Source organism: Pristiophorus japonicus, chromosome 8 (genome assembly GCF_044704955.1).
Source record: "Pristiophorus japonicus isolate sPriJap1 chromosome 8, sPriJap1.hap1, whole genome shotgun sequence".
Taxonomy (NCBI): domain Eukaryota; kingdom Metazoa; phylum Chordata; class Chondrichthyes; family Pristiophoridae; genus Pristiophorus; species Pristiophorus japonicus.
Genome location: NC_091984.1, coordinates 27,661,827 through 27,685,365, shown reverse-complemented (window position 1 = coordinate 27,685,365; position 23,539 = coordinate 27,661,827). Strand labels below are relative to the sequence as shown.

Sequence of the window (23,539 nt, the reverse complement as noted above, 5' to 3'; positions counted from 1 at the left end):
GCACGCTCCTTCCGCTGTCTGCGCTTGATTTCTGAATGCACTCGGCGACGAGACTCGAGGAGCTCAGCGCCCTCCCGGATGCTCTTCGTCCACTTTGGACAGTCTTGGGCCAGGGACTCCCAGGTGCCGGTGGGGATGTTGCACTTTATCAAGGAGGCTTTAAGGGTATCTTTGAAACGTTTCCTCTGCTCACCTGGGGCTCGCTTGCCGTGTCGGAGCTCCGAGTAGAGCGCTTGCTTAGGGAGTCTCGTATCAGGCATGTGGACAATATGGTCCGCCCAACAGAGCTGGTCAGCATGGTCAGTGCTTCGATTCTGGAGATGTTGGCCTGAGCAAGAACACTGACGTTGGTGCGTCTATCCTCCCAGTGGATTTGCAGGATCTTGCGGAGGCAGCGTTGGTGATATTTCTCCAGCATTTTGAGATGTCTGCTGTATATGGTCCATATCTCTGAGCCATATAGGAGGGCAGGTATCACTATTGCCCTGTAGACCATAAGCTTGGTGCCAGATTTGAGGTCCTGGTCTTCAAACACTCTCTTCCTCAGGTGACTGAAGGCTACGATGGCACACTGGAAGTGGTGTTGAAACTCATCTTCGATGTCTGCCCATGCTGATAGTAGGCTCCCACGGTATAGAAAATGTTCCACGTTGTCCAGTGCCGCGCCGTGGATTTTGATGACCAGGGGGCAGTGTTGTGTGGCGGGGTCAGGTTGGTGGAGGACCTTTGTCTTACAGATGTTTAGTGTAAGGCCTATGCTTTCGTACACCTCGGTGAAGATGTTGACAATGGCTTGGAGTTCGGCCTCTGTGTGCACACAGACGCAAACGTCGTCCACATACTGTAGTTCTGTAGTTCAATGACAGAGGATGGGACGACCTTGGATGTAGCCTGGAGGCAACAAAGGTTGAACAGGTTCCCATTGGTTCTACAGTTTAGTTCCACTCCAGCGGGGAGCTTGTTGAGAGTGAGATGGAGCATTGCAGCAAGGAAGATCGAGAAAAGTGTTGGTGCGGTGACACAGCCCTGTTTGACGTCGGTCCAGATGTGGATTGGGTCTGTGGTGGATCTGTTGGTCAGGATCACGGCTTGCATGTCATCGTGGAGCAGGCAGAGGATGGTGACAAACTTTTGGGGGCAGCCGAAACGGAGGAGGACGCTCCGTATTTCCTCGTGGTTGACAGTGTCAAAGGCCTTTGTGAGGTCAAAGGCGGCCATGTATAAGGGTTGGTGCTGTTCCCTGCATTTCTCTTTATTTGACACGCGGTGAAGATCATGTCCGTTGTACCCCTTAGTGGACGGAATCCACATTGCAACTCTGGGAGGAGCTCTTCATGATTGAGGAGGATTCTTGCAGTGACTTTCCCAGTGGCCGACAGCAGGGAAATTTCTTGTAGATACCGCAGTCGGACTCGTCCCATTTTTGGAAATGTTCACAATTATGGCATCTCTGAGATCTCCTGGCATGCTTTCCTCCTTCTAGATAAGAGAGGTGAGGTCATGCATATGTGCCAATAGTGCTTCTCCGCCATACTTCAGTGCCTCGGCATGGATTCCATCTGCTCCTGAGGCCTTATTGTTCTTGAGCTGGCGGATGGCCTTTTCTACCTCGTGCAGGGCTGGGGTTTTACTGAGATGGTGGCAGGTAGCATGCTGCGGGATAGAGTCGAGGACACTTGCGTCGAAGGCAGAGTCTCAGTTAAGGAGATCGTCGAAGTGCTCCTTCCAGCGGGCTCTGACTGCCTCGTTGTCCTTAATGATGGCCTCTCCATTCTTGGCCAGCAGTGGGGTGTGGCCTTGGGCCATAGGTGGACTTGACTGCACTGAAGAAACCTCACACATCGTGGTTGTTGGCCAACTGCTGGATCGCCTGTGCTTTCTCCACCCACCAACTATTCTTTAGCTCGCAGGCTTTTTGTTGGACCTCGGCCATCAGCCGCTGTAAAGCTGCTTTGCTGCTTTAGGTTCAGAAATGCCTTGCCCTTGCAGCTTATTAGCTCCTGGATCTCCTGGTCGTTCTCGTCAAACCAGTCTTGGTGTTTCCTGTTTGAGTGACCGAGAGTCTCTTCGCAGACGCTGGTTATTGAGGCCATGAGCAGACCAGGCGCTGTGGGCACTCTGTGTCTCAGGGTCATTGAGGGTTGCCAGGTTGGCAGTGAGGCGCTGGCTCTATAGAGCTCTCTTAACTGGGTCTCTGAGTGCTCCAGTGTTGATTTTTCTGCAGCATTGTTTCTGTTGCCCTCACTGTTTTAGTGCTATATTGAAGTTAATGATGGAGCCATTTAGGCAGTGGCCTGTCCAGCAGTCATCGGCTCCTGTCATGGCGCGGGTGATGTGCACTTCCTTGCGGTCCCTCGCTCGGATGATGACGTAGTTTAGCAGATGCCAGTGCTTGGAGCGAGGGTGTTGCCATGATGCCTTGTACTTGTCCCTCTGATGGAACAAGGTGTTGGTTATGATAAGGTCGTGTTCTAGGCATTTTGTCAGGAGCATGGTACCACTGGAGTTGGTTTTCCCTACCCCCTCTCTGCCAGTCATGCATCCCCAGAGGTCTGTGTCCTTACTGACTCTGGCGTTGAAGTCGTCAAGGAGGATCAGTTTGTCATCCGTCGGGACTCGGGACAGGGAATGTTTGAGGCTGAAGTAGAATTCATCCTTGGTCTCATCTGTTGTGTCGAGTGTTGGGGTGTACGCGCTGATAACTGTGGCGCAGTCATTCTGGGCTAAGGTGAGCCGGAGAGTCATGAGACGTTCGCTTATCTGCAGGGGGAGTCTCTACTTCATTGTCTGCTTAGCCAGTTACAGCATGTTTCTCCACCCCCCCCCCCACCTTTAAAATCTCCCCTTCCCTGAAGGCATTGAGGCCTAAATTTGTAGTGCTCCAAACTGGGAGCGATTCCGGTGGCTTGCCAGAACGTAGAGGCCCAAGGACTGTCCTGAATTTATCCTCGAGCCTAATCATCACAATTTATGCTAGCTGCGGTGCCCTAAAGTAGCTCATATGTCGGGGCCTGACCAATTTTGTCCAGCACCAAGACACCACAGGAGCCATCAGTGGCGGTGGGGGGGGAGGGGGGGGCGGAGCGGAGGGGGCAGGGACAGGGCTGGCAGCGGCCCCCAGTTTTTGGAGCCAGGACCAGTACAGTCAAACCGGAGATGATTCTGACCTGATGCCCAGGCTCACGCACATACTTCTGAGCAGTTGTCACTGGATAGCAACCAGGAACAGGAACCCTGTTTGAGGTACCAAGAACAGTTGTGGAACCTCTGCTGTGACAGGCATCAGCAAAGATCAGGAACCAAACCTGGGGTATGGTAACACAGTAGTTATGTTACTGGACTGGTAATCCAGAGGCCTGGACTAATGATCCAGAGGCAAGAGTTCAAGTCCCACCACGGCAGCTAGGGAATTTAAATTCAATTAATTAAATAAAGCTGGAATTTTAAAAAGCTAGAATCAGTAATGGTGACCATGGATCTAACAGATTGTTGTAAAAACCCATCTTGTTCACTGATGCCTTTAGGAGAATGAAATTTGCCATCCTAACCCAGTCTGGCCTATATGTGAATCCAGACCCATAGCAATATGGTTGATACTTAATTGCCCTCTGAAATGGCAGCTCACCACCACCTTCTCAAGGGCTGTTAGGGATAGGCAATAAATGTTGGCCGTGCTAGCAATGCCCACATCCCGTGAATGAATGAAAAAAAAACTTTCTAGTCTGCATTGCTTAGAGTTACACCAAGGCCATTGGGAAAGCACCGCATTGATACATAATAAGGTTAATGAGCCACAGCTTACTTGATCCCAGGTATCTAACAGCATCACATCATCAACTGCCAAATCGCACTGTGCGAATTCACCTGGAACTTCCTCAATCTGTGCAGAAAAATAAATATTAATTTCATTTAGAAATCATATGAAACCAAAGCAGAAACGCTTAAAAAAATGGAATCAATCTCAAGATGAAAAGATTTAAATTTTCCATGATTCAAAGTGCCTCAACTCACAACAAATGTTCCAGTTTTGTTTGAACAACCAAACAAGCGAATCGGATGGGCAGCAACTTCACTTTTGAGGCCTTTGGAGCTCTGGTATTCCTTCTTACCACCAAGAGCCTTCCAGAAGTTCTCTGTAGTTGGGAGAAAGCAGAGACTGAATTGCAGAAGTGGGGTAGAATTTCTTGTGGCAATTTGCCCAACCTCCCACCTTAACTTTGCCAGAAATCCCAATGAAACGGTGTCAACTGCTGTTCACTGTGTTTCTTCAGAGTCTCCGCCAAAGACATGGTGGGCGATCAAAGGAACCACTGCAGAAATTGCAGGCCTTTATCTGGTGCGTGTGATTATTTACAATGAATTCGTGTTATAACAAGATAGGTTGTGGCTTGTAGTTCAGAGGCGCCTGTGTCACACCAATGAAATTTCAGATTTGAACGGGGACTATAGTAGCCAAGTTGCATACAATTACAACATGGAAACAGGCCGTTAGGACCAGCTAGTCCGTGTTGGTGTTTGTCCTTCGCACAGACAGTAGTCCTAATCTCATGTGGCCGTGCCCCGTTCCCATATCTTCTTACTGCCCCAAATTTTTTACATTACGTAAACTTTACAGCACAAAAAATTGTGCATCACTTGAAAGGAAATAAATGACAGGGCTATGGGGAAAGAGCCGGGGAGTGGGATTAATTGGATAGCTCTACCAAAAAGCCAGCATAGGCATGATAGGACAAATGGCTTCCTTCTGTGCTGTATAATTCTATGAAAGAACCTTTCGGTCCAGCTAGTCTGTGCTGGTGTTTATACTCTACACAAGCCTCCTCCCACCCTACTTCATCTCACCCCATCTACATAACTTTCTATTTCTCTTTCCGTCATGTGCTTATCGAGCTTCCCCTTAACTGCATCTACGCTATTCGCCTCAACTACTCCCTTTGGTAATGAGTTCCACATTCTAACCACTCTCTGAGCAAAGAAGCTTCTCCTGAATTCTTTATTGGATTTAAAAGAAGAATTGAAAGCTCTACCTGGTTCTTTTCCTTCTTGGACCTCTGTTGCACTTCCCCCAAGTACACTGACGACGTACTTCGCAGTCTTTAATTCAGCAGCACTAGCACCCGCACCTATCCAGATGTAGGTCTGTTGTGTTTTCAGCACAAATGTGTCATTGCTGTTTAGCGACCCTGCATTACAAACAACCTGTAAAGCATGAAAACGCACCGTGAGCAACCTTGGGCCCTTATAATGCCTTAGCACACTAAGAAGTCGTAATCATTAATGTCTTTAAAAAAAAAATGATTACATCGAAGTTCTAAAAGAAAATGAATTGGTGTTACAGAAACTGTGGTCCCGGTACTGCGCGGCTGGAAGTGCAGCAGGGTGCGAGTTATGGCCGTCTATTTGCCCTCACCATGTCTCAAGCCCCAGTGAGAGGGCTATTTGAATACTGGGATGGGCGCTTGCACCACTAACAGCCTTGCCCCATGGACCCAGCAGGATTTCGGAACGAGAAAGGCAGCCTAGACCGGTTCTGACCAAAGTTGTAAACCTGGCAGAAATGCTGTTCCCTCGCTGAAATGCCCATTTCCAAACAGCAGTCGATCTCTCTTGTCGACTGGAAACAACATTGTGAGCCCCAGCTTACAGCCCTGTGGGGCAAGCACACCTGCTAGTGTTCTTGCAGTAGGTAGAATGACTGGGATTTCTAGGAAGGCTCGGCATCCTGCCACTCCCACCCCCAAAAGCGATTTCATGACGGAAGGGTGAAATGGGCAGAAGTAACGCCAAGCCCTTCTTCAACAGAATTTGCCAGCACAGCCAGAAAGGGAGCAGGAAAAGGCCTGTGCAAAATTCCCCATCCCTCTGCGCTGGTTTTCTGGCTCTGGCCCCGCCCTGCCCCACTCCCAAAATGCTGGAATTTCTAGGCTATTGTCTTTACTGAACCTGTATTGTTTGTGTAACGCAAAGTGGAATTAAGCAGTGTCCTTCAGGGAGCCTCACTCCATGACCAAGGATCATCCATCAGGATCATAGGTGCAAAATGGAAACCACCTCACATCAACACCATCATTATACTGTTAATGCACCCAAAGTCAATGCCTCTTCAATTAAATAGAGGCACGGAATATAAAAGCCAGGAAGCTATGCTAAACCTTTATAAATCACTGGTTAGGCTCAAGCTGGAGTATTGTGTTCATTTTTGGGCACCACACTGCAGGATAGATGTCAAGGCCTTCGAGAGGGTGCAGAGGAGATGTAATAGAATGGCACCAGGTATGAGGAACTTCAGTTGCGTGGGGCAACAAGGGAGCTGAGGTTGTTCTCCTTAGAACAGAGAAGGATAAGGGGAGATTTGATAGGTGTTCAAAAATCATGAAGGGTTTTAATAGAGTAAATAAGGAGAAACTGTTTCAAGTGGCAGAAGGGTCAGTAACCAGAGGACACAGATTTAGGGTAACAGGCAAAAAAACCTGAGGAGAGAGGAGGTTTTTTTTTAAAATACAGAAAGTTATGATCTGGAATGCACTGCCTGAAGAAGAAGACGACGAAGAAGAAGCCGCAAATTCCATAGTAACTTTCTAAAGGGAATTGAGGAAAACTCTGCAGAGCTTTGGGGAAAGAGCAGGAGAGAGTGGGACTGATGGAAAATGCTCTTTCAAAGAGACAGCACAGGCACGATGGGCTGAATGGCCTCCTGTGCTGTATCATTCTACATCTCACCTTTATCTTTAAAATGGTAAACAAGAGCCAGACTTCGTATTGTTGATTCAGTGCCTATTTAAATATCCTATCACTAAATATACATTGGCCCCGTCATATTAAATGAGACTGAAATTAATACTAATGACTCATCAAAGGCAAATTATATAAAACTATTACTTTTATTTCAATTAAAACCAAAGTTTGCTTCCTCAGCCTCCTTCCATTTTCACATCAGCTTTCATACTTTTAGCCTTAAGGAAAAAAGTCACTTAAAATGTAACCCTTAATAGACGAGGTCCTTTGGGATTATTGCTAGATACAGCTAATCTTTCACACTCTCTTTAAATCAAAGTAAACATTAATTAGGCATTTCCTTTTGTGGAGTAAATATCGCGTTAGATTATCAGACCCAGTTTGGACTGACTTACCTCGACAGCTCTGGTGGCTCCTGTTGAGCTTTTCCTAATATGGAAAAGGCGAACTGCTGCGGCAGCGGACTGGCCACCTTTCCTGGAGGTCCCTCCGAGGTGCACAATGAGTGGTTTATCCTTGAACATGCTCATCAGGTGCGGAGGCTCCTGACCCTGGGTCACCCGTACCTAGAAAGCAAACCACAACCCTTTTCCAATAACGCTAATCTTAAAAAAAAAAATCTTTTAAATTCAGAACCACAGTAACCAAAAAGGTTAAAAAAAAAGGTGGTGAGCTTGATAAGGAAGTAATAATGCCAAGCTTGGGTGGTAAAAGCTTGAAGATTATAGGGCGAAAGACTGAGGGAAGCAAGAAGTTTCACAGTCTCGTGGCCCTGAGGAAAACGTGTTGTGCAATGAGCCTTAGGCTGGGAATGTCCTCGGAGCTGATCCTACTCCATCGCCGTAACTTAATCGGAAGTGCAGTGGAGCAGAAGTAGATTTGAAGAAATTCCCAGCCTTCATTTCAGCACAGTGCAAACATATGGGAGGAGGAAATGAATGAAAAAAAGAAAGGCTTGCATTTATATAGTGCCGTTCCCAACCACCAGATGTTCCAAAGCACTTTATAACCAATGAAGTAATTTTGAAGTGTAGTCATTTTTGTAATGTGTGCACGATGTTGCTTTTGGGCTTTCGAAGGAACAAGAGATGAAGGTTCAAGGCAACACTGAACATAGTAGTATTCGAAGATAAAGTGATAACGTTCCTTACTCCAGTCTCCCCATTATATTCTCTAGCTCATTCCTCCCAAGTGGACAAGTCAAGACACAGCCCACGAGAAACAGGGATGAATGGCCAAAACACTTGGGACTGGATTATCCGGTCCTGACCACCTCTGTTTTCTACCCAGAAGGACAGCAATGGCGGCGGTGAGCCCCGCCGAGGTTTTTGGGGACGGTTTCGGCGGGGCGTGGAGGATTACCGCCCGGAAGAGGCGAGCCGGTGTGCAACATCCCTGGTTACAACACTGGCTCGATTTTTGCCTCCTGCCCGACCCATAGCGCTGCATAGAGCGACATGCTGGGACCGCCTGTGAAAATGGGCGGTCCGAGCTGTAGCGGCTGCAGAGAGGCAAGTAATGGCCACCGCAGGGAAGTGTCATTGATTTTTTTTTAAAATTCTTTTTGCGATTTATGTCGTGGTGGCGTGAGGTATTTTTTTGGGAATGTTTTTGGTGCGTTTTTTCCAAGTTTTCTTTTCTCCCCAGGCCTCTCTTACAGCACTCTGAGGCCGGCTCTTTAGCCCAGGATTTTCCCATGCTCGGCCGGCCTAACGCCCTAAGCGAGGTGTGCAACGCCTCCCTTAGCGCTCCGCCCCACACTCAGGGCCCAGCTGCCCAATTTTGCTGACTGAGGCGCAAACTTTTCCCAGGCAGTATCAGGACCGCCCCGCCGCCATTAACGCCCAAAATCTTAAAAGCTGAAAATCCAGCCCTTGTTTTTAAACATCTAGGGGGAAATTTTACCCCCCAAAAACAGGTGGTTTGGGATCAAATGGGATGTTAAAGAGTTAAAAATCTGAATTGCAACCCCAAGATTTAAAGTAATTGGGGGGAGGTATAGAGGAGATATGAGTGGAAAATCTTTCAGCCAGAGGGTGGTGGGGGTGTGGAACTCACTGCCTGGAAGGGTGGTAAAGGCAGAAACTCTCACCATATTTTAAAAATACTTGGATGTGCACTTAAAGTGCTGTAACCTACAGGGCTACGGATTACGAGCTGGAAAGTGGGATTAGGCTGGATTGCTCTTGGTCGGCCGACGTGGACACGATGGGCCGAAATGGCCTCCTCCCATGCTGTAAATTTCTCGGATTTTATGATTCTATGGACCTGCCCACTTCCGGTTGTAACGAGGTGGGACGGGGGTTGGGCATCCAACTCACTTGCAAGAGTTGACACTTTAAATATGATCCACCATTTTAAATTTAACTCTGGCTGATCAGGCTTCCCAAGCCTTGGGGAAACCACCGGCTAAAGCAAGGCGAGAACTGCTGGATCCAGGAGGCAAGTGCCTTTCCACTTACCTGTTGGATCCAGCATTCCTGCCTCGCCAAACCCCCACTCTTCTCATCTCCCCTGACCTCTCCCCCTGCCCCCCACGAGACCTACAATCTTCCCACTGGCCTTCGATCCTCGGTCCTGGTCCACCATCCCCCCACCCCCACCCCCCCCCCGGCTCCTAATTCCTCCCTCACCTCCTCCCTCTGGCTCCCGATCGCCTTGTGATCTCCCCCCTCCAACTCCCGATCCCCCACCAGCTTCTGATCCCCGTCCTCCTCCAATCACTCCACCCTCCTCTCTGCAGCTTGGTTCCACAGGCCTATCCGCCCGACAGTCAGCCTGCCTCTCCATCCGGCTGGCTACAGGTAGGGCACACAGATTGAAAATGCTAATCAGGCCACGCCATTAAATTCAGCAGGGCCTGCGGACAACCCGTTCTCCTGGCTTTCCTGATCACTTTCTAGCTCCCCGCTCCCTACCCAGCCCTAGTGACACCTTAAACCTGTCATTGTAAAGGAGCCCATCAATCACGTCATTGCAGGTTAACCTGTGCCAGGATCATGGTGGCTTATTTATATTAAAAGGTCAGTTAAAGGGCTGGAATGAAACAGATGAGGAAAGAGATTGCTGAGAATGACAAAGATTAACTTGTTTGATGAAGGACGTTAAAGCCGCTTATAAAGGTGAAGTGGCGAGAGGCCAAGATATAATTGTGCAACGTTGACAGGTATATTTGATATGTTATTTTGCTTAAAGTCATTGTTTGCTACAAGATTGCATTTGTAATGAATCAACTTCTAGCAAATACACGGAAACCAAAGTGTAATGTTTGACTGCTAGTGGAGGATGAAATCAGATGATGCACACTATGTGTCTGGTTGTATTGAAGGTAAAGAGAACTCAACATACAAACCACTGTCTGTGGTGAAGGGAGTGAATGTTTAAGGTGGTGGATGGGGTGCCACTCAAGCGGGCTGCTTTGTCCTGGATGGTGTCGAGCTTCTTGAGTGTTGCTGGAGCTGGCAAGTGGAGAGTATTCCATCACACTCCTGACTTGTGCCTTGAAGATGGTGGAAATGCTTCGAGGAGTCAGATGAGACCCTCGGTGCAGAATACCCAGCCTCTGACCTTCCCTTGTAGTCACAGTATTTATGTGGCTGGTCCAGTTAAGTTTCTGGTCAATGGTGACCCTCAGGATGTTGATGGTGGAGGATTCGGCAATGGTAATGCCGTTGAATGTCAAGGGGCAGTGGTTAAATTCTCACTTGTTGGAGATAGTCATTGCCTGGCACTTGTGTGGCGCGAATGTTATTTGCCACTTGTCAGCCCAAGCCTGAATGTTGTCCAGATCTTGCTGCATGCGGGCATGAACTGCTTCATTAACTGAGGAGATGCGAATAGAACTGAACACTGTGCAATGTTGAATAGGCTACTCTGCTGCCTACGAGCAAAGTACAAGAGTCCAAGGTATTTATAATATTTGAAACCCGACGAGCAGCCACAATATGGTCAGTACTGTGCCTGTAGGTGGAGCTATGGTGCCCACATCATGTGACTCACTGATGTCAATGCTATCTTCCGACAGGTCAAGGCCTCGTTTGCAGAAACCCCTCATTTGGCTAATGTGAGAAACGCGCATGTTCTCCCATCATTGGTCGCGCTATCGCATCATGAGAGAGATTGAGTCAAGCAGAAAAGGCTATGCAAACTCCCCCCAAGCTCTAAAAACAGTCCATTTCCTTTGTGGATAATCTGCTGGAGAAACCCTTTCTCTTTCCATCTCCGGAAGGGGCAGAATGATTTATGCACACTGAACAGAAACAGACTCTAATGCTGCCGCTCAAGCCAGACTATTTCAGAAAAAGCTGGCATGAGAAACTGCACTGGAAACACGTGAGGTAGGAGAGACTCAGGGTACAAGGGAAAGGAAAGCCAGAAATTGCACCGCAGATATGGAGTGAAAAGAAACCTTAGGAAATGCACAGAGTCTGAACCATAGGGTGAGTGGAAAAATAATAAAAATCAATACCACTGCATATTATTTTATTAATGAACTAACTTGTAGGGTTCAAACACCATTCTAATAATAATGTGAATCCTGCCATTTATTGGGAATATTAAGAATAAGTAGTAATGTTATTGACTTTGGCACACAAGATTGCTTCTGCACTTGCCTATAAAAGCACTGGGATTCCAAGATTTGCTCAACTGATAAATGCATCACCTGTGTCACACCGGACCTGGACGGTCGCAAGTTTAACCCCGGGTCTGGGAGCAACTGCAAGCTTCCTCATGTTAAGTGGGCAGAAAGAGGTAAGACCACCAATCCTTTGAAGCCCGCTCCTGAATAAAATTAAAGAGCCGAAGAGCAGGAAACAAACCAGGGAAGTTGGAGCACAAGGTGGAAATCACAGGATTTGTTGTGGTCTGTTGCACCACAATAAAATCGCTTATCCTACCAAAGGCTGCTCTCAGTATGAGGAGAAGACACAATGTCCAGTTACTTTTTTTGTGTACAAGGGTAAAGCATCAACAGATAATGATGCTAAATACTGGACGCATTGGAAAATGTAAACTGTTTGGAAGTTGCACCTTCTCTTTAAATTGCCAAGAAAGGAATGCACTAAACTTTAGATGGAAAGACTCATCGCGAGCGTGTGTGTGAACATAAATAGTGCAGGAAATGAATGATTAATCTAGTGACGATTAACACATACCTGGACAGGCAAACCTTGCATCTCGTCATCAAGGTTAATTGTGAGAATAGCTGATGCTCCCAGCTCGTCTTTTGTTGCTTTGTTGCCTTGCCTTAAAAAGTAAGGAAAACATAAAAAAATTCTTGCTTTCTTTATCGTCCTCCCAGTGGCTGCACAAGCTAGCTTTCTTAGTCTGTCCAATTTTTATATTTCATGAGTATATGAGGAGGCTTACCAAGTGTAAATGAGGTGCTGCTGCTTGTTGCCCGATTTGTAAGAGTACAGAATAATGTAGCAGTCTCCACCATAAAACTGACCATACGACGAAGGGTCAACGGGCTGTTTCTTGAACTCTTCGACTCGCCAAATCTGCAGAGAAACATTGAATACATTTACATGCACATTATTGACTCCAGGTCCCTGTGCTTTGGCAAGGTAAAAAATTTTACGGTCATTGTTGTTGACTTGTTACCTGGATTTTGCCCGACCCATCATCCACCATGTTGTATTGTGCGGCCATGGCGGATGAGTTGTGAAGCTTCGTGACATCAAAGGGAACGGATTTGATTTTAGCCACAGTGCCGATAGTGTACACTTTTCCAAATCCTTCACTTTGGTCCTCAGTCTTCCAGTCCGAAAAGAATTGGATGAACAGCGGTGTCTCACCATGTTCTGGAAGTATTTGTATCTACAAAATAAAGCAAGATTCAAGCTTCTGTTTTTTTTATACCCCCCCTCCCCAAACACAAAAACATGATAAATGAGAAAAAGTAGTTAGTGAATGTGCAACTGCTATTAGCAGAAGTAAAATGCATCTGTAAATTCAGGGTCTCTTCTCCCCATGCCCTGCCGAATTGTACATGCTATCATTTGGACTCTACCATTCTGGGGAGAGGAGTGCTTGCATGTTATCACTGGTGTTTCTGTTAATATACAAGGACGGAGCTGAGATCTGGGTAGTACTGGTGGTATTTGACTCATGGGATACATACCCTGTGCCACAATGAAGTCCGATGCTTCCAGATATTGGGCCTCGGGCCTTGTTATAATAAAGCCGATGCCCAAAGACAAGTGGAAGATCGGGCCACTGCTAGTGTCTTGGTGATGCTGGCTGTTTCAGGGCAAACCAATCTTTTCAGGGCGTGGGCTCAATACAGGCAAATGCGAAGGGTCTAACGCCTGCTTCAAGCGTGGGTAAATGAAGATTCTTCATTGTCCTTAGCCAATATGGCCGGCAGCGCACTTCCGGCCATTTTGAAGACTTATTAGTCTGTTTAGCGTCTGAAAACGGGCACAATGTGGCCCAATTTCTCACCCTTTGTTTGAAAGCCTGCCCAGTAGCCGAGCATTAAAACTTTGAGTCAGCAGTAATGGAGGAAACTATCAAAGGTTTGTGTAGCGGTCTAATATTGTGCATCCTGACTAAATTTTTAAAAATGACTTCATGAGATGTGGGTTTCTCTGGCAAGGCCAGCATTTATTGCCCATCCCTAATTGCCCTTGAGAAGGTGGTGGTGAGCCGCCTTCTTGAACTGCTGCAGTCTATGTGGGAAGGTACTTAAGAAATAGGAGCAGGAGTAGGCCATTTGGCCCCTCGGGCCTGCTCCGCCCTTCAGTAAGATCATGGCTGATCGAGTCTTGACCTCAACTACACTTTCCTGTCCGCTCCCCATAACCCTCGACACCCATGTCGCTCAAAAATCTGTCTATCTCCATCTTAAATATATTCAATGACCCAGCCTCCACAGCTCTCTGGGGTAAAGAATTCCAAAGATTCACAACCCTCAGAGAAGAAATTCCTCCTCATCTCAGTTTTAAATGGGCGACACCTTATTCTGAAACTATGCCCCCTAGTTCTAGATTCCCCCACGAGGGGAAACATCCTCTCTGCATTACCCTGTCAAGCCTCCTCAGAATCTTATATGTTTCAATAAGATCACCTCTCATTCTTCTGAACTCCAATGAGTATAAGCCCAACCTACTCAACCTTTCATCATAAGGCAACCCCTTCATCTCAGAATTCAACCGAGTGAACCTTCTCTGAACTGCCTCCAATGCAAGTATATCCGTCCTTAAATACGGAGACCAAAATTGTACACAGTTCTCCAGGTGTGGTCTCACCAACACCCTGTACAGTTGGAGCAGGACTTCCCTACTTTTATACTCTATCCCCTTTGCAATAAAGGCCAACATTCCATTTGCCTTCCTAATTACTTGCTGTACTTGCATGCTTACTTTTTATGTTTCATGTACAAGGACTCCCAGATCCCTCGGTAGTGCAGCATTCTGTAGTCTCTCTCCATTTAAATAATTTTTAAAAATTTATCCTACCAAAGGGGCTAACCTCACATTTTCCCACCTTATATTCCATCTGCAAAATTTTTGCCTACTCACTTAACCTATCTATAGCCCTTTGCAGATATTTTATGTTCTCTTCACAAGTTGTTTTCCCACCTATCTTTGCATCATCAGCAAATTTGACTATATTACACTCGGTCCCTTCATCCAAATCATTAATATCGATTGTAGATAGTTGAGGCCCCAACACTGATCCTGTGGCTCCCCACTAGTTACACTTTTCCAACCTGAAAATGACCCATTTATCCCAACTTTCTGTTTCCTGTTAGTTAGCCAATCCTCTATCCATGCTAACATATTACCCCCAACCCCAATAGCTCTTATCTTGTGCAGTAATCTTTTATGTGGCACCTTGTCAAATGCCTTCTAAATACACTACATCTACTGGTTCCCCTTTATCCACCCTGCTCATTACATTCTCAAAGAACTCTAGAAAATTTGTCAAACATAATTTCCGTTTCATAAAACCATGCTGACTCTGCTTGACTGGATTATGATTTTCTAAATTTCCTGCTACCATTTCCCTAATAATGGACTCCAGCATTCTCCCAATGACAGATGTTAGGCGAACTGGTCTATAGTTTCCTGCTTTCTGTCTCCATCCTTTCTTAAATAGGGGCATTATATTTTTGGTTTTCCAATCCACTGGGACCTCTCCAGAATTCAGGGAATTTTGGTAGATTACAACCAATACATCCACTATCTCTGCAGCCTCTGCAGTACACTCACGGTGTTGTAAGGGAGGGAGTTCCAGGATTTTGAGCCACCGACTATGAAAGATATTTCCAAGTCAGGATGGTGTATGACTTGGAGGGGAATTTGAAGGTGGTAGTGTTCCCATGCGTCTACTGCCCTTGTCCTTCTAGGTAGTAGAGGTCGTGGGTTTTGGAGGTGCTGTCAAAGAAGCCTTGGCGAGTTGCTGCAGTGCATCTTGTAGATAGAAACATAGAAAATAGGTGCAGGAGCAGGCCATTCAGCCCTTCTAGCCTGCACCGCCATTCAATGAGTTCATGGCTGAACATGAAACTTCAGTACCCCATTCCTGCTTTCTCGCCATAACCCTTGATCCCCCGAGTAGTAAGGACTTCATCTAACTCCCTTTTGAATATATTTAGTGAATTGGCCTCAACTACTTTCTGTGGTAGAGAATTCCACAGGTTCACCACTCTCTGGGTGAAGAAGTTTCTCCTCATCTCGGTCCTAAATGGCTTACCCCTTATCCTCAGACTGTGACCCCTGGTTCTGGACTTCCCCAACATTGGGAACATTCTTCCTGCATCTAACCTGTCTAAACCCGTCAGAATTTTAAACGTTTCTATGAGGTAACGATGGTACACACTGCAGCCACGGTGCGTTGGTGGAGGGAGTGAATGCTTTTTAAGGTGGTGGATAGGGTGCCAATCAAGCAGGCTGCTTTATCCTGGATGTTCATCCAGGCAAGTGGAGAGTATTCCATCACACTCCTGACTTGTGCCTTGCAGATAGTGGAAAGGCTTTGGGGAGTCAGGAGGTGAGACACTTGTTGCTGAATACCCAGCCTCTGACCTGCTCTTGTAGCCACAGTATTTATGTGGCTGGTCCAGTTAAGTTTCTGGTCAATGGTGACCCTCAGGATGTTGACGGTGGGGGAATGGGCAATGGTAATGCCATTGAATATCAAGGGAGGTGGTTAGACTTTCTCTTGTTGGTGTTGGTCATTGCCTGGCACTTGTGTGGAGCGAATGTTACTTGCCACTTATCAGTCCAAGCCTGAATGTTATCCAGGTCTTGCTGCATACGGGCATAGACTGCTTCATTTTCTGAGGAGTTGTGAATGAAACTGAACGCTGTGCAATGATCAGCGAATATCCCCACTCCTGACCTTATGATGGAGGGAAGGTCATTGTTGAAGCAGCTGAAGATGATTGGACCCAGGACACTGCCCTGAGGAACTCCTGCAGTGATGTCCTGGGGTTGAGATGATTTGCCTGAATTGGTCTTGTACCATAGAAATACATATCCCATTAGATAAAAACGAATGACCACAGCTTCTAATTAATCTGCAGCCCAGACTGTACTGCACTTTTCAATGAAAGAGGAATTGTGCTCTTAGTGGAGTTCAAAAAAGGGGAAATGGAAAACTTTCTAGAAATATGTACTTGTAAATCACTTCCCTCAATAAATTTAACCGAAAAGAACTGAGACTGCATGATTTGCTACAGATGGTAGATTTACCAAACAATGAGGGAATAATGGATGAGGAAGTATTAGCATGTAAAGTGAGAAGTCAAACCCCCTCTTAAATTTGAACCTTGCATACAGGTATTTTATTTTAACTAGAAGCTACTGAACTAGTACAGGCCCCTTGTTGCCTGTCTATGCTGAATCATCTAAAGCCTTAGGAGGTGAATTTCCTTCGGGGTTTTCCTGATCAGCCACCGTACCTTCGGTGGAAGTGCCGTAGAAATTTCAGGAAAATGGTGTTTACATTATTTTCCCCGTACAGTCGGCGGCACTACACTGAAGTTCTGCCGATGAGCAGGACAACCCCCGAGAAAGTTCAACCTGTTTTATTTCTTTCTGCTGCCTTGTACATCCTATAATTATGCTGTTTAAAAAGATGTGGTAACCCACCCCTAAAATGGACTCGGTGTACTCCATTGTAGATTAAAATGGTCACTGATGGCCAGTTGTCTGCCTTGTAGGCGCAGAAATCTGATCAGCATTTATTCAAGGTGAGGACTCTCCTGTTAGGTTTAAATAATATCTGCAAGAGGTCAACAGTACTTCTGTAAATTGCAAATGGTCTCCTGCTTTGATTGACACGTGCTAAGGGCCCAGCCACCCTCCAGTACCCCATTCCAGTGACCACGGTGAGCCGAGACTGTGGGTGTTGGGAAGTGTTTGCTTACCTGAGTATTTTTTGAATATCCTTTTGAGTTTATAAAGAACTCGCACGTATTGAATCCAACCTTCCGTTCAGACTTGCTGGAAGACTTTCCTGAAGAAAGAATAGTTGTTTACATCTGAGCCTTGGGGTATTTAATCCTAACTCAAAGCTAATGAACTAGTGCCTCTAATCACTTATGCACTCGCAATCATATAAAGAGAGAGAGATCGAATCTCCACAGGGTTTCCGGATCTCCCGCCATAACTGGAGCGGAAAATCGGTAGGAACACCAGAGAGAGATTTGTACACAGCCCTTTATGCCGTTTCTCTAGGATTACGGAGGGAGATCAGGAGAATCACTGTGGAAATTAATGGAGTTAGTAAACTTCATTTAAAACTTGTCATGAGCCACTTCTAAAGTAGATTGAACGCACTTTATTGAAAATTCAAAAGGCTGTCCAGAGACAATTTTATCTGTCCCATAGTCACGGAGATCTGATTTAAGAATTGTTCAAGATAAAGCCTCCTTCATGTTTAAAATGAGAATCTGCAAGGTGCCAACTGCACTTCTGTAGGCTCTGTGTCTACAGAGGAGTATTCGTAATAAGGTGGACGAATTAACTGCGCAGGCGGCAATTAACGAATATGATATAATTGGCATCACGGAGACATGGCTCCAGGATGACCAAGGCTGGGAACTCAACATCCAGGGATATTCAACATTCAGGAAGGAGAGACCCAGAAAGGAAAAGGAAGTGGGGTAGCGTTGCTGGTTAAAGAGGAAATTAACACAATAGTAAGGAAGAACATTAGCCTGGATGATGTGGAATCGGTATGGGTGGAGCTGCGGAATACCAAAGGGCAGAAAACGCTAGTAGGAGTTGTGTACAGACCACCAAACAGTAGTAGTGAGGTTGGGGATAGCATCAAACAAGAAATTAGGGATGTGTGCAATAAAAGTACAGTACTTATCATGGGCAACTTTAATCTACATATAGATTGGGCTAACCAAACTGGTAGCAATACGATGGAAGAGGATTTCCTAGAGTGTATTAGGTATGGTTTTCTAGACCAATATGTCGAGAAACCAACGAGAGGGCTGGCCATCCTAGACTGGGTGATGTGTAATGAGAAAGGACTAATTAACAATCTTCTTGTGCAAGGCCCCTTGGTGACCATAATATGGTAGAATTCTTTATTAAGATGGAGAGTAACACAATTAATTCAGAGACTAGGGTCCTGAACTTAAGGAAAGGTAACTTTGATGGTATGAGATGTGAATTGGCAAGAATAGACTGGCAAATGATACTTAAAGGGTTGCCAGTGGATAGGCAATGGCAAACATTTAAAGATCACATAGATGAACTTCAACAATTGTACATCCCTGTCTGGAGTAAAAATGAAATGGGGAAGGTGGCTCAACTGTGGCTAACAAGGGAATGTAGGGATAGTGTTAAATCCAAGGAAGAGGCATACAAATTGGCCAGAAAAAGCAGCAAACCTGAGGACTGGGAGAAATTTAGAATTCAGCAGAGGGGGACAAAGTGTTTAATTAGAAGGGGGAAAATAGAATATGAGAGGAAGCTTGCTGGGAACATAAAAACTAAAAATAGATATGTGAAGAGAAAAAGATTAGTGAAGACAAACGTAGGTCCCTTGCAGTCAGATTCAGGTGAATTTATAATGGGGAACAAAGAAATGGCAGACCAGTTGAACAAATAGATTGATTCTGTCTTCATGAAGGAAGACACAAATAACCTTCCGGAAATACTAGGGGACCGAGGGTTTAGAGAGAAGGAGGAACTGAAGAAAATCCTTATTAGGCGGGAAATTGTGTTAGGGAAATTGATGGGATTGAAGACCGATAAATCCCCGAGGCCTGATAGTCTGTATCCCAGAGTACTTAAGGAAGTGGCCCTAGAAATAGTGGATGCATTGGTGATCATTTTCCAACAGTCTATCGAATCTGGATCAGTTCCTATGGACTGGAGGGTAGCTAATGTAACACAACTTTTAAAAAAGGAGGGAGAGAGAAAACGGGTAATTATAGACCGGTTAGCCTGACATCAATAGTGGGGAAAATGTTGGAATCAATTATTAAAGATGAAATACAGCGCATTTGGAAAGCAGTGACAGGATCGGTCCAAGTCAACATGGATTTATGAAAGGGAAATCATGCTTGACAAATCTTCTAGAATTTTTTGAGGATGTAACTAGTAGAATGGACAAGGGAGAACCAGTGGATGTGGTGTATTTGGACTTTCAAAAGGCTTTTGACAAGGTCCCACACAAGAGATTGGTGTGCAAAATTAAAGGACATGGTATTGGGGGTATTATACTGATGTGGTTAGAGAACTGGTTGGCAGACTGGAAGCAGAGAGTCGGGATAAATGGGTCCTTTTCAGAATGGCAGGCAGTGACTAGTGGAGTGCCACAGGGCTCAGTGCTGGGACCCCAGCTATTTACAATATACCTTAATGATTTAGATGAAGGAATTGAGTGTAATATCTCCAAGTTTTCAGATGACACTAAGCTGGGTGGGGGGGGGCGGTGTGAGCTGTGAGGAGGATGCTAAGAGGCTGCAGGGTGACTTGGACAGGTTAGGTGAGTGGGCAAATGCATGGCAGATGCAGTATAATGTGGATAAATGTGAGGTTATCCACTTTGGTGGCAAAAACACGAAGGCAGAATATTATCTGAATGGCAGCATATTATCTGAAGATGCAACGAGACCTGGGTGTCATGGTACATCAGTCATTGAAAGTTGGCATGCAGGTACAACAGGCGGTGAAGAAGGCAAATGGTATATTGGCCTTCATAGCTAGAGGATTTGAGTATAAGAGCAGAGAAGTCTTACTGCAGTTGTACAGAGCCTTGGTGAGGCCTCACTTGGAATATTGTGTTCAGTTTTGGTCTCCTAATCTGAGAAAGGACGTTCTTGCTATTGAGGGAGTGCAGCGAGGGTTCACCAGACCGATTCCCGGGATGACAGGACTGACATATGAGGAGAGACTGGATCGACTGGGCCTGTATTCATTGGAGTTTAGAAGGATGAGAGGGCATCTCATAGAAACAGATAAAATTCTGACGGGACTGGACAGGTTAGATGAAGGAAGAATGTTTCCAGTGTTGGGGAAGTCCAGAACCAGGGTACACAGTCTAAGGATAAGGGGTAAGCCATTTAGGACCGAGATAAGGAGAAACTTTTTCACTCAGAGAGTTGTTAACCTGTGGAATTCTCTACCGTAGAGAGTTGTTGATGCCAGTTCATTGGATATATTCACGAGGGAGTTGGATATGGCTTTTAGAGCTAAAGGGATCAAGGGGTATGGAGAGAAAGCAGTAAAGGGGTACTAAGGTGAATGATCAGCCATGATCTTATTGATGGTGGTGCAGGCTCGAAGGGCCGAATGGCCTACTCCTGCACCTATTTTCTATGTTTCTGTAAATGATAAACTGTGTATTGTAAAACGGTCTCGCAACTGTTGCAGTCTCATTGCACCTCCCCTTTTCCTAATCTGTCGCCATTCAGATAATATTCTGCCTTCGTGTTTTTGTCACCAAAGTGGAAACTTCACATTTATTTACATTATACTGCATCTGCCATGCAGTTGCCCACTGACCTAACCTGTCCAAGTCACCCTGCAGCCTCTTAGCATCCTCCTCAAAGCTCGCACTGCATCCCAGCTTAGTGTCATCTGCAAACTTGGAGATATTACGTTCAATTCCTTCGTCTAAATCATTAATGTATATTGTAAATAGCTGGGGTCCCAGCACTGAATCTTGCGGTACCCCAGTAGTCACTGCCTGCTATTCTGAAAAGGACCTGTTTATTCCTACTCTTTGCATCCTCTCTGCCAAACAGTTCTCTATCCACGTTAATACATTACCCCCACTATCATGTGCTTTAATTTTGCACATAAGGTGTGGAAACTTGTCAAAAGCCTTTTGAAAGTCCAAATACACCACATCCACTGGTTCTCCCTTGTCCACTCTACTAGTTACATCCTCAAAAAATTCTGGAAGATGTGTCAAGCATGATTTCTCTTTCATAAATCCATGCTGACTTGGACCGATCCGGTCACTGCTTGCCAAATGCGCTGCTATTACATCTTTAATAATTGATTGCAACTTTTCCCCATTACCGATGTCAGGCTAACGGGTCTATAATTTCCTGTTTTCTCTCTCCCTCCTTTTTTAAAAAGTGGGGTTACATTCGCTACCCTCCAATCCATAGGAACTGATCCATAATCTATAGAATGTTAGAAAATGACCACCAATGCATCCACTATTTCTAGGGCCATTTCCTTAAGTACTCTGGGATGCAGTCTATCAGGCCCTGGGGATTTATCAGCCTTCAATCCCATCAATTTCCCTAATACAATTTCCTGACTAATAAGGATTTCCTTCAGTTCCTCCTTCTCGCTAGACCCTCGGACCTCTAGTATTTCCAAAAGGTTATTTGTGTCTTCCTTAGTGAAGACAGAACCAAAGTATTTGTTCAATTGATGTGCCATTACTTTGTTCCCCATTATAAATTCACCTGATTCTGACTGCAAGGGACCTACATTTGTCTTCACTAATCTTTTTCTCTTCACATAGCTATAGAAGCTTTTGCAATCAGTTTTTATGTTCCCTGCAAGCTTGCTCTCATACTCTATTTCCCCCTCTTAATTAAACCCTTTGTCCTTCTCTGCTGAATACAGCTTAGCCTCTGTAATATGACGTTGTTGTCATTTGATAAAACGGACGAGCTGTGACACTGGAAAGCTGAAGGCAGCAGGTCTAACTATTACAAATCATCATTCCATTGTGTGCTGAGATGTTAATATTAAAATTTTTTTTTTTTTTTTTTAAATGACTAACAATGTTTTTGAAGGAAACAAGAGCAGGCTACTGTAATCAAGACCAAAAGCAGTAAAGGAAATCATAAAAAGAGTTTGGTTTCTTCGTTGACAACAATGGCATTAAATCTTTCAGACAAAGTCCCTAAAATTACCCAAACCCCAATGTGGCAGTGCAGGTGCGATGACGCTGCGCTTACGCGCGCTGGAATACGAGGAGCCTGACCCCGTCAAAAATCGCAGTTCAATTCCATAACTCTGGTGAGACAAAGGTACGAGTTACAACAATAGAAAGCCAGTAATGCTGTTGGGCAAAGGATGTGAAAAATTTAGGGCAGGGGTGGAGAAAGGGCGCGACAGCGTAATTTAAAGAACTGCATGCAGTTATGGGTTGAGAGCTCGTCATGAATAGGTCATTAGGGCTGACCCCGAGTAAAGCTCTGAAATTAACATTGCTACAAACTAACAAGTGTTGTGCTTGCCACACGATTTCTCTACTGGTTTCTCGGGCCCGACGGAGAATAATCCATCCTATAGTGTAAATGTGCAAGTACATGCACAGGATACAGTTGGGGGGAACAAACTATGATTGTGGAGGATTCGCAGTAAAGAAACAAGTATACGGAGATGTCGTAGCTAGCCAATTTCAGGGGGAAATGAAACCAGATCAATGTAGGGAAGACTTCAATATGGACCCACCTGCAAGCATTTACAGCGTATGGAAGTTGTAAGCCTTTTAACTAATATCATAAACCTCAATACAGAGCATACAATTGCTATTGGTTATATCTGGTTGTATAACTACAAGAGACTACAGCGCGGAATGGCCGCCGACACTCTGTGGGAGGGGACGCCATTTTAGAAACTGCCCTCCCTCAGAAGCAGAGCGGTGTCCGGAACCGCTCCGCCCATTTACCCGCCGACCCCTTACTGTCTGGCGGGGACCCCCCTTGCGAAATTTACCCTTATCCAAAATTGCCGCGCGGACAAAGTCCCGCTGCTGGCTGGTGACCCCGACAGCTTTTGCTGTCGATGCACTGTGTGTGAAATGGTGGTACGGTCGCCCTTAAAGGGGAGGACGCACTGCTGCGGCCGCCATGTTATTTTTTTTGTCGGTCCCGACAATTACGCCCTGGGTTCGGCCGGGCCGCCAACAGACCGCCTGGCACCCGCTCTGGGGTGCCAGGCCGCTGGCCCAGCTGAAACCCTCCCTGGTGGCCCAGTGGACCTAACTAAAATATCTGCAGAGTTCACAGCGGCTCTCCTCTTTAACTGAAGGGGTGAGACTTTGTGACACGCCAGCACGATGACGTCATCAGCGCGGTGCTGATGACTGACAGCTGCGGACACTCCGGCCCGCCTCCACTCCTGCCCCACTGGTGACGGCCACTGCGCTCCTCTCCCACCTCCGACCCCATGGTGATCCACTTCCGCCCCGCTGGAAATAAAACCCCGAGAACTGAATTCTGCCGGAGAGGCCACTGCATCCATTGCGGCGGCCGAAACACTTCAAAAAGGGTAGGTGCGCCCTGTTTCCGGCAGAGGGCAATTTCTACCCCTACATGGTGGGAAAGAGCTGGGGCTGAGACCCTGCCGAC

At 45.9% G+C, this 23,539-nt stretch overlaps 1 protein-coding gene across 1 annotated transcript in view; it reads right to left on the bottom strand.

Annotated features, from left to right (window-relative positions):
* Positions 1-23,539, bottom strand: part of LOC139268451 (scinderin-like) — a 51,535-nt gene that overhangs the window by 3,700 nt on the left and 24,296 nt on the right. The window contains exons 8-15 of the mRNA XM_070886609.1: positions 17,120-17,208; positions 12,343-12,558; positions 12,106-12,239; positions 11,892-11,982; positions 7,131-7,301; positions 5,028-5,199; positions 4,012-4,133; positions 3,803-3,880 (exon numbers count right to left, since the gene is read on the bottom strand). Of these exons, the coding sequence (XP_070742710.1) occupies positions 3,803-3,880; positions 4,012-4,133; positions 5,028-5,199; positions 7,131-7,301; positions 11,892-11,982; positions 12,106-12,239; positions 12,343-12,558; positions 17,120-17,208 (1,073 nt within the window). The remainder of the gene's footprint in view (positions 1-3,802; positions 3,881-4,011; positions 4,134-5,027; positions 5,200-7,130; positions 7,302-11,891; positions 11,983-12,105; positions 12,240-12,342; positions 12,559-17,119; positions 17,209-23,539) is intronic.